Source organism: Olea europaea, chromosome 21 (assembly GCF_002742605.1).
Source record: "Olea europaea var. sylvestris chromosome 21, O_europaea_v1, whole genome shotgun sequence".
Lineage (NCBI taxonomy): Eukaryota > Viridiplantae > Streptophyta > Magnoliopsida > Lamiales > Oleaceae > Olea > Olea europaea.
In genome coordinates, this window is record NC_036257.1 from 17007945 (window position 1) to 17019965 (window position 12021).

The window sequence follows — 12021 nt, forward strand, 5'->3', positions numbered from 1 at the left end:
TATGCCACAGTTATGCCTGCAAAGTGAAAAAAATTCCAGTCCATTATGTATAGAATCATATTATTTCAGTATGTTTAAATTCTCGGTGACAAAAATTACCCATTATTCTGTTGCGGGATGGAGGAATTAAGCACCACCTTCAACTCCTTGGAATCGTCAGCAGATGGATCCGAATCCTTTCTCCAAATTCCAATACAGTCCTTGAGGTGAGGGATCATTTTGACAAAAGGATCAATTCCATTAAGGACCTTGATGTCATTGTATGTTTTTCTTGCCGAATTTAATACAAGTAAGGTCTACTTTTTGATATCAAGCAGTACAAGCATCCAATGCGCTTTGTTTGTACGCAGAATGGGCATGAACACAAGGTCCACTTCTACCCAAAGTTTGCTCAGTGGAATTTGTGCACCTGTGATGTCATCAATGAGTCTCTCATCCATGATAATTACCTCTGGATCTTGCTTGAACTTGTGGTACATGTTCTTCAGCTTAGCTTGAAACAATGTGTCGGTCGTGGTGGCGTTGACTTTGATGTTTTTTCCATTACTTGCTAACTGATGTATGTAGTAGAAGCATACATCCATATGCTAAAAAAATGGAAAACTATGAGATTGAGTTGACATATAAATTGTGCAGGGTGAACTGTAACTAGAAAATATGCTTGAGTGCACTCTGTAAATGACTGTGACCTATTCACCGTTATCTGTGACCAACCGCAAATGATCTTTGACCATTACATGTGACCTGTTATGCATACCAAAATGTGACCTGATTGGGAAATACGAACCATGCATATGGCATTGCGAACTTTATAAATTGAATGTAAGAAGGATGTGGGCAGTGACATATAGGTAGTTGGCTGTGACCATGACCATGGAATGTATGACATACTCATATGAATTGAGACTTACAAATAGATACATACCGAACAACTCAATGACCCATACCTAGACACAACTTCGTACCACCATCTTCTAAATTGTGCAGGGTGAAATGTGACCAGAAAATATGCTGGAGTGCACTCTGTAAGTAAACTGTGACCTATTCACTTTTATCTGTGACCAACCTCAAATGGTCTGTGACAATTACATGTGACCTGTTATGCATATAAAAATGTGACCTGCATTGGGACATATGAAACATGTGTATCGCATTGCGAACTTTATAGACTCTAGAATGTAAGAGGGACGTGGGCAGTGACATATAGTTACTTGGCTATGACCATGACTATGGAATCTATGACCTACTCATATGAATTGAGACTTACAAAAGGATACATACCGAACTACTCAGTGACATATCCCTAGACACAAGTTCGTACCACCATGTTTTATTTCCGATGAGGAACTGACCAACAAGAAAAGGTGGACAAATACGATCATCTCGATCATTAAACTTTTTCGTGCAAAGAAAACTTGACTGAATATTCATACACAGACTAATTATAATGATATGTAAAAAATAAATCATACTTGTTATGTGGCTTATATCCTCTCTAGAACCAACTCTGAAAGTCAGCAATATCGGCATGGTCCGCAGACTGATTGTAGTGTTGGAAGATTACGACATTATTAGAATGCTTGTTTTGCTTCCCTTCATGAACCTACGGAGATTGAAGTGCTTTAGCCAGCCTAGGAGCCCTCTTAACGGGCAATCCAAAACTTGGTGCAAAAACAGGAGACTCATGCATATTAATTTGATATGGATTGTGACTTGCTGAAACATGAAACGTACGGTAGTTTACATATCTGACAGAATTATCTGGGCTTACCACCTTCTCGGCAGATTTCGTGTCCTTCAGAACATCATGTACGACAGACGCAACATACGTTTCCACCTTTTTCAATTTTGTTGGTTCTGTGGGTGTTGGTTGCATGAAACAAACACCCAGATCGAAGGATGGAGGTTGTAGGCTATATGGAAATTCAACGTCAACGTCGGTTTCCATCTTACCCTTGCCTTTAGAATCAACTGTTATTTCGACATCTCCAACCCGTAACATAAAATGTATAATCATAGTTAAAGTTCATACGACAAATAAACATATATCATTTTATGAGATCACATGGTATGTTGATTACCTTGTCCAAAGGTTCATAATCTTTGACAATGTTTAGCCCAGATTTATCTCTGAATTTGGTCAAGATTTCTTCCATGGAACTAGAAATCAAGGCGGTCACAGATTCGGTCATAAACTGCAAATTCGATCTGATGTCGATCAAGTCTGTACGGATTTCACCTTGCATGTGGACAATATTGTTCAATTTGTTTTGCTGATCATGCTTGAGCGACGATATCTCTGACTTCATCGCATCGATTGCCACACTCATCCGACGATTCTCAATTTGGAGTTCAGTTAATTATTTGAAAAACTGTTTTCGCATTTTGTCAACCACCCGCACCACATGACTACCCATTATCAGTGGCAATACAATGGTGAAAACATTTATAGTCCAGATGCCTGCTCCCTATAATGAACTGCCAGATCAATGACCTATAAACTGTGACATAGAAACGAACTACGATGTTGCACCAAGAATAATAACTGAATGTGACATAATCTGTGACATGTGACCTATTATGTGACATGTTTCTAATACATGTGTCATGTGCACACGACGACTCATGATAACAGCAAAAGGTGGAATAACCTGTAACCCGTACTGAATTGACAGAAAAACCGTTAGCTAGAAAATATGACCTGTGACCCACAGCTGACATTATTTAACAAGTTACATCGTTTGGCGTCAGCTGATCCTCCCTACTAGGCGAATTGGCATTGAACGTTGTTCCCTGCCATCTGGGTGGGGTGTCAACAAAATCATCATCACCATCGTCGAGAGGCACATCAGAGTGACCAAGTCTACCATCCGTATTCATAAGCAGTGGCGTAGATGTTTTTTCACTCGAGTAACTCGGCTTCCTAGTTGCCCTGACGGAATGAACTAATCTATCCACCATAACTCCCTTTCTCTTCTCCCCATGTGCACGTTCCGGCTGGACAGGCTTGATATATTGCACTTCATACATGTACGGCATTGCCATTTCCATGTCTAAAGGGTCCAGGTCACGTATTTCCATCTGCTATTCCAAGCACAGACACATTATAATGCCAGCACACTACATCGATGTACAAAATAATAAACCCAAGCAATGAGCTGTAATAGTAACTGGGTATATGTCCGGTCATAACCGTGTGATGCATGTCATAAGTGTGTTCTGTGACCTGTATATTATTAATTGTGAGTCAATGAACATATGTTGTGACTTGATGTGTATAATCTCTGACTTAGATACACAACTATTTAAGTTCTGTGTTACGACTTGTGACCTAAGGATAAGCACATTTGAGATGCATTGACATATAGTAAATGGTGTTAAGATAATTACTTCGGGATTACAGAAGCAATCAGGTCCATCAAGTTTAACAGCAGGTGGGTGATCGTCTGCTGTCCAATTCATTATTCGGGGATACGTTCTTGAGGTCCTTGTTGCTACATATCCATCGAGGGTAGGGATCGTCTCGTAAATCCATACTTGAAACGCTATTAGAAGATCTCGTAGTCTATAATGGGTCGTTCTCTTACTTAAACCCTCCCTCAATGAACTAATTAGTGTCTCAAAGAGTGACTTACCCCATAAGAACGAGTTCATCGGATTAAAATCCTCTACTAGAACAAACATATAGTGTTCAACCACCTTCTTATAGTCTCTTGGATATAGGTACGAAGTAATGAAATACAACGCACCAAGCCTTGAAACATCCTCATCTGGAATGTCACCCGCAGAAAGAAGTCTTTCCTTTACATTCGCATGTGTCACCACCTTCAAGTTACTAAAGTATCTCCTTTTCAAACGCGAGGGAGTCTTCTCCAACCGATTCATATCCACATCACCAAAGTATCTAAGACTAGTCACCAAACAAAACTCCAACACAGAGAATCTTACAAACCTCCCAGCTATATTGAATCACATTTCATTCTCATTGGGCTGGCGAACCTGCCTCAACAGGAGATAGTGTATCAACTACGATTGTACAGCAATTTCATCGCATTCCATGAAGTGTGCAACACATGTGTTCTGCAGTATATGTCGTTGGTCTTCATTAAGGTTGGCTTTGAAATTAGACGGCACACCCTTCGTGGGTGTAATCGTGATTTTACTGGGAAACCAACTATTCTCTGGTATGATGAATCTCCAAGCCTGCGCATTGGTCACAACACAGAATAAGTAATTGGTCACACATTATTATAAAGGTCACAACATGAACTTGAAAAGGAGATTTACACAAACAACTACAAAATTTCCCCTCCAAATGCATACCAATGGCTGAGCATTGGTCACAAATAAAAAAATACTTGGTCGCCAATGAACACACCAGGCCACAACAATGACTAATAGGTCACAAATTCCCTTATAGGCTTTCCTGACTCAACCCTCATAATCACACAACAATACTATCCTTTTAAATTCTTATACATTTTGAATAGAATAACAATGTCCAGAAAAATAGATAGCATGGTCTGTCACCAAATAAAAAATTCGTCTAACATAATTCTTACCCATCCATTTCAAAGTCCAGATGCATGCTCTAATTGAAAAAAAATTTCGCTGAACTTAAAAAACAAACCTTCTTTGCATTCTTTGATGGGACTGATCGTGATGGCTTATGCCGTTTGGAAGGGGAATCTTCGCGTATTTGTTCAGCCTTCCGTTTACCTACACTACCCGAAGATTTGCTTTCCGATTTCTTCGCTCGATTTGCACTACTCGAACGGGTCATTTTTTTGTATCTATTGGAAGTCGCTTACACAGAGATGGATGAAAAATCGAAAGGTGTTACTTTAATGGAAGTATATAGAACGTCGACGGTTGTGACCACTGCGCTGGAGATTTTCACCGGATACTGGAGTCGGGTGCTGAAAATTCGCGAGAATCGATGAAGAAAATATGGACGTGATGTAGGATTAGACTGGACATATGGGAATGTACGACAGTTTCCATTTTTAAGTCTCTAAAATTACGGGTTACAGTTATGCATGATTTATCTAATTGAAAAAATATTTTAAAAAAAATCTGATTTATGAATAAGGTTGGGCCTGTTTTTAGATAATTGGATTTTTAATGTATGGTTACCTGTAATTTCCACTTTTATATATTCATAAAAGAGAAGCCTAAAATTGAAGTTTGTTATATAAGATCAAATAAAAGTACTATGTTAAAAAAAGTATACCTGATCTTCAGAACTTTTATCTTCCAGAGTAAAAGTTTTTCCAGGGGTGTGGGATGTTCGATCTCTAGGACTACTATAGTCTGGAATTAAAATTGCTTCAAATTTGGTTCTCTCTTTTGAGACATCTCTTCATGAATAATATTTGAAGGGTTTAACCATTTTCTATGATCCTGGTCATTTACTTTGAAGCTAGATCAAGAGTCATGACTCTCGTTAGAAGATAAAACCTGCACTTGAACCTTTGTCAAAGTTGGCAACACTTGGTTATTCCACCAACATTGGTACTTTGCATCAATAATTTGATATATATCCTTTATATAATCTAGAATATGAAATATAGATTCACTTATCGTCCGAGTCAAAGACAACCAAATGTGATATATGTCGCTTGTATTAGAAGCAATATCTAACTTTCTTCGTGAACCAGAAAGTTTCTGCCTAAAGGAGCTGCTATACGTACACCGAGCCTTACAACTAGGTGAGTAGCCCCTCACATGGGGAGGGGCCCGCATATTAATTGGGCATGGGCACCTTCCCTCATATGAGGGGAGTGTACAAAAGGCTTTTCCTTTCTGCCTAAAGTCATGTTGTCTTGCAAACCTGTAAGGATTATATGCCTTAAGAATAAAATGAGAGTTTCCTGGAAGATAAGAAATAAATCCAGATCGAATATTCGTTGTAAATTATATGGTATCTGTAAATCTTGGTGGTCATCCACTCATATATCGGGATAAGAAGATGAAGGAAATTGCTTTTCAGTAAAAGTAATACATCCAAAATAGTGTTGGTTATTATGATTGAATTGATGAGTTTTAAAACTCTTAATGAAGTTCAGTACATAGTACAAATATCTTTAAAAGTAACAAAGATACCGGAAGAACTTCACCCTTGTAAAATTTCAGGTGTGTAGACTCATTAGAGAGTTAAAATTTCTCTCTTTAAAAATTTCAATGAAAAATGATAAGTGGAAGGCCATATTAACACTAAGGGACTTAGAGGTACTTGAGAAAGTATAACACTTGTGTGTATGATTTCATTGGTATTGTCATAAGGAATAACTAGCAAAGCTTTCTAACTACCTGAAATTTCGATAATACTTTGTGAGATTTACACTATAGTTAGATTCAAATCAAAAGATATTTAATCCTTATGCATGAGTGTTGATACTTGATTATATAATTAACATTGATTTCGAACAAGCGGGAAATTGTTGTAATCTTCTTGTTCAAAATCAATTTGGATGAATTAAGAAAATTGAAAAAAGGCAAAAAATCATGCCATGTATATAGTTTATGCGATTGCATAGGCCTTTGTGGCTTGCGATCGCATGTGTCCCTTTAGAAACAAATGTGGCGGCCAACGTTATTGTCATGCAGCCACATGGTTATAACCTATACAACCGCATGGCTTCGAAATCCAACCTTTTGAATTTTCTGGTGATTTTTTGGTGAGTCAATACACCTTTTATTGTTGAGATGAAACCATTTTGTGTTGGGATGATTGAAAACTATATATACATGATAGTATTCATCCCTAAACACAATGAAAAACATTGTACTATTCATCCAGACACTGAAGAAATTATTGATCCTTTACATATTCAAAACTTTAGTTTTCACTTGTTCATTTGAAAAATTACTCTGCTTTGGTGTTCTTTATTGAAACTTGGTAAATCCTACAAATTATTTGCTATTTCAAACCTTTAAAAGTACTGTGAGAGAAGGCAAATATCGTTTGAGGATAGCGATCTTTTCGTGTTTGCGTCTTCTTCAAATATCACATCAACCTTTGATCCTTTTTCATCTTCTCCTATTTCTCTCCATTGCTATATAATTTCCAACATTGCCACCATTGTGAGAGGAAACAAAATATTGTTTGAGGATAACGATATTTTCATGTTCAAGTCTTCGAATATCATATCAACCTTTGATCCTTTTTCATCATCTCCTATTTCTCTCAATTGCTATATAATTTCCAACAATGCCACCTATTGCACCCAAGCAATACCTAAATCCACTCGGCAACCATGAACAGTCGGGGGAGAAAAACACTGTTCACCCTAATCACCGTCTCCATGTTCAAAATACAAGAACATAATTCTTAAGCCAAAAACCAAAAGAAAATAGGAGAATGAATCACAGCCTTAGGATCAAAACTAGTGGACAAGATTAAATCTCAAGTGGTACAATTTGGGACACTTCCTTCCATCCATTTATGTTGTGCCAAGTGGACAAGACCAACTCATGTAAATGGGCGAATTACTGAACATGTTTTCACATGTAAACTGCACCGAGTTCAACTTTTTGCATGTTATATAACTTATGGAAAATTGCAATAGCAGTCCCTAACTTTTTCATTTTTACAAATTTTACACTGACCTTCATTTTGTACCAACGAAGGCCCATAATTTTTCATAAATATGCACCTGAGATTCATCTGGACAGAAATGGTCCAAAACATCGTTAGTTGAGCAGAAAAGTTTTTTGAACTATCTGCTACCGCGATGATTTTATTGGATGCTGATACCTTTTTTAACGGTGTTTTGGACAGTTTTATTAGATATTGATTCCTTAATTTTTCCGATCAACTGACGGTGTTTTGGACAATTTTCATCCAAATGGATCTCAAGTGCATATTTACGAAAGGTTAGGAACCTCCACTGACATAAAATGAAGGATAGAGTATAGTCTACAAAAAATGAAAATACTACAATTTTTCCTGTAACTTATATTCAATATCTTTTCCCATCATTGGAATTCGTTTTCAATCTCAACAATAAAGAATTCATAACTTTTATCCCTATTTTTATTTCACATTTGCTTTTAATAGCCATTGGTGCTAATGAGATGGCAACTAAATGACATTAGATAATTAAGTAATTTAAATATAAAATCATATAATTTATTTAACTGAACCTGTATTAGTTTTGGATACCCATCATTCTTTTTTAATGTGAAAAGAAATTGAAAATACAGATATTTCAAAATTTTAAAACTAAGCTAAATTCCTATAAGGATCCCCAAGTTCTTAAAATCATGCGTACAATGTCCCACTCAATGCAAAATGTCTAAATAGACGGTAAAGAGCCACAAGATAGGCACACAATAAATTGTTGATAATATAATTGTTAAAAAATAATCCTCATTAACTTCGAATTCTACTTTCTCGTGGATTGCTACTATCACATAAGGAAAAAGCCATGAGTGCAAGAAATTCTTGACATAATTCTTGCCGACGCTGACGTGGCCACAGATAATTGGATTGTTTTCTTTTTTTCTCTTTCCATCTTCCAATCAACATCGCCATGTGTTGTCTATCAAATTTTTCTGTACTGGTAGCATAATTGATCACGTAATTTTTATAGTCTAGTTAGACATTTTCCTTCGAATTGAAACATTATGTCCCTATTAGGTTTAAATAAAATTAGATTTTTAAAAGATTTTGATACAAATTGGGGGAATGTGTTATTGAAAAGTAACGAATTCTGTAAAATATGTAATTAAAATTAATTATCAGTATTGACTTAAATTTTAATTAACTTTTTTAGTTGAACAAATAGGGACTGTTTGCATAATAATAAAATGTTGGGAAATGAATGTCACAACAAAGAAGTTCGAGTCTTCGACTAGGTCTACCTGCCAAATCGCATGGCCTACCCACTCTGCGTGAATCGTCTTGCCGTTTATATTGCCATTTTTGGGTAGACTTTTCAGAACATTAATGGCCGCTATCATCTTCAGTAACTAATTTGAATCCCTTCAATTTCTGGTTTTATTCATTGACCTCCCCAAATCACACACACAACGCACTAATCTAGCTGATTGTTTCGGTGATACTATCGAAGTAGGAGATGTTATTGACAAGGGGAGTGTCCCGTATATCGAGGACATGTTACTGCCGGCGTCAATGGACTTTCTCTTCTTTACGTAAAAACGAGCAGCAATTGGTCCAGCATGACAACCAATTTCTCTCCCCCTTGCGCGCTTCTGAGGAGGTGAATCAACTCGTTCATTGATTTGTATTTGTTGATATTAGTGTCACACATTTTAGGGTTGCTATTGATGAGAGTTGCTCGTTGAAGTTAATTTGTAAATTGTAATGACTGGGTTACGGACTGAAGAGCCATGGTTTAAAGCTGAAATCTTTGTTGTCATTATTAATTTTTTTAACCCGAAAGTCCATATGTAAGTAAAATTATTAAAAGGTAATATTGACATTAAATTTGTATAACTAGACAGTTATAATACTCTAATTTGGAGATTTATAGCGGAGGATCATTTACAAGTTATTCAAGTTTGTTCTTTCTTCATCCACACGTTTTTAGGACCCTACACTGTGTTTGTCTTGTTCTAGAATCTAGACTATTAATATTCGGAGCTTGGTGATTTAATAAAACAGGGTTATAGGAATTGCAAAGCTTGCCGATTGCTTCGAGTGGTCTGCATTAGGTTACATATCAGGGCTATATGTTGACAATAGGGTACCAAGTATCAAGAAATGGTAAAATGTTCCAGGTCATAAAAGACGTGACTTGTCTTGTTATTTGTTGGAAGGGATGAATTAAAGGAATTTTGGTTGTCAATTCATCAGCAGCGCTGAAGAGTTTAAAACTGGTTACTACTTGTGACGGCGGTCAAACACGTTGAAGATTACCTGTCACGAATATTCACATGCATCTCCAGTTGTCCAATCCATGTACTGCCTTTGTCTTTCGTCTCAAGTCCTGAGAACCATGATTCTACTCTAATATGGTCATCTTACTGTCGTAGCATTTTTTAGGACTAGTAACTATAAGTCCATTTTCCTGATGTACTTGAATTGGTGGGATTTTGCATGTAATTTTTAAATTTTCTGATTGTTTATATGGTATTTCTCGTTGCTGCCCGTGATTCGTAGGTTTGGCGTTTCAGAGCAATTCATTCTTTGGTTTCAAGTGCTCTAAGTGGCGTGGGACAACAAGCTCACGATCAAAGTAGTTCTGTAATTGAGGTTAGCTCAATGTTGTATCATGGTGCTTACCTTTGATAATTGAATCCTTTTGCTCAAGTCCTTTATAAAATATTGGTTTTGTACAGTAATGAAGCTATGTTTCTAAACATCTAGTTAACTCATTTTTCAGATTTTATTCCAGATAGTTTAGCTGTGCTTTATTGGTTGCAAAAACCATGGAACAGACACATTGTTATTTTACTGTTCAATTTCTTTCTCAGAAGCGATTAGATCCATTTTCTCTAGTTGCCGATGAATTGTCAATTCTTGCGAATAATTTAAGGTCCATGGTAGTTGCAGAGGTATTCGATCTTCACGTCCTCTTTCTTTGGCTGACGATTGAATTGTAGTGATAGTATAATAGCTCCTCTTCAATCTTGTAGGTCCCAAAGCTTGCCACTGCTGCAGAGCACTTCTTCAAGATGGGAGTAGAAGGAAAGAGATTTCGACCAATGGTGAGATCTTCATTTTCAATTACGTGTCATCATGTTCGCGCTTCATAGGAGAAGAGAATCCATAAAGTTCTAATTTCTCATTCAAGATTTTCATTTCCTAACATCTAGGCTACATTGCCTTATCAATTTTGGCTAATTTTCTATGCATGACTGGGATTGTATATTTTTAACTTCGAAAGGTTGACTATTCAATTGTTGGCAATTTCATCGATTTGGTTATAAACAGTTGAATGCGCCTTTCACAAACACTGCTGGCTCAACTAATATTTGCCATGTCAAGTTCCAAAACAGATCGGTTTACTCACTCATAGATAACCATCTTCTTAACCTTACGAGTGAGTTACTAGTAGAACCAGCCTCGCGTGCACAAACTTAATGTAAACATCTTAACTGTCACATACTGGTTTATTCTTCTTGAAAATGTGTTAGACGAACCTTTTGTTTCATTTTTGCAGTCTGCACTGGTGGTTGTTCTCCTTCCATGTATTAAATACCTCATATATATATCTTGCAGGTTTTGTTGTTGATGGCAACAGCTTTAAATATGCCAATGTCTGTACAACCTGCTGCTGCTACTGTTGATATTTTGCCCACAGAATTACGCTCAAGACATCAATGTCTGGCTGAGATCACAGAGATGATTCATGTTAGTTCTTTTTTTCCTTTTCACCCTGAAAGCTGCATTGTCCTGTGACTTATATTACAGTTCTGCAGCAAAAGTTGGAAAATTATAGATTATGCATGTGGTCACCCTTGCTAAGTAAATGAACATGCCAAGTAACTGAGACAGTTAATTTTGATGGATGATGAATATACCTTTTGTCAACCCAAACCCCCAGGTTTTGTGGTGGAAGGCAGGACTTGAGTCATAGGGTGATTTACCTAAAATCATATTATGGTGAATAAAGGACTGCATTGTCAAGGTGGGTCTATGATTGTTCAGGTGTATGTCATGCTACCAATAATTAAGCCTATTATTCATGATAATATGGTGTCTAATCTTCTTTCTAGGATTTATATCTTAATCTTCACTGCTATTAGCATGATATCTGTCTTTAATCATAAACTTTTTGTGGTACCTTCTCTTTTCTTCTCTTTCCACTTTATTTCATTTTTCAATTTGAACTAGGATAACATTATAAAGCCCTTGTTTGACTCCCTTTAAAACAAAAGAATTTATTCTTATACTCATTTTCAACCACACATTCACACAATAAAATATTTGCACGTAAACCCAAAACTTTTCCCCCATTTTTAACCGCACATTCTGTAAAAAATCACAGTTCAAAACATCAATTTACACAATAATGGCCATCAAAGAGGATATCAAAATATTCGAAAAAG

At 36.6% G+C, this 12021-nt stretch overlaps 1 protein-coding gene across 1 annotated transcript in view; it reads left to right on the forward strand.

Annotated features, from left to right (window-relative positions):
- The first annotated feature begins 8836 nt into the window (after nt 1-8836).
- Nucleotides 8837-12021, forward strand: part of LOC111370217 (solanesyl diphosphate synthase 3, chloroplastic/mitochondrial) — a 5032-nt gene continuing 1847 nt past the window's right edge. Inside the window, exons 1-6 of the mRNA XM_022991903.1 lie at nt 8837-9227; nt 10130-10222; nt 10444-10524; nt 10606-10677; nt 11192-11323; nt 11621-11752. Coding sequence (XP_022847671.1) covers nt 9084-9227; nt 10130-10222; nt 10444-10524; nt 10606-10677; nt 11192-11323; nt 11621-11752 — 654 coding nt within the window. The 5' untranslated portion in view covers nt 8837-9083. The remainder of the gene's footprint in view (nt 9228-10129; nt 10223-10443; nt 10525-10605; nt 10678-11191; nt 11324-11620; nt 11753-12021) is intronic.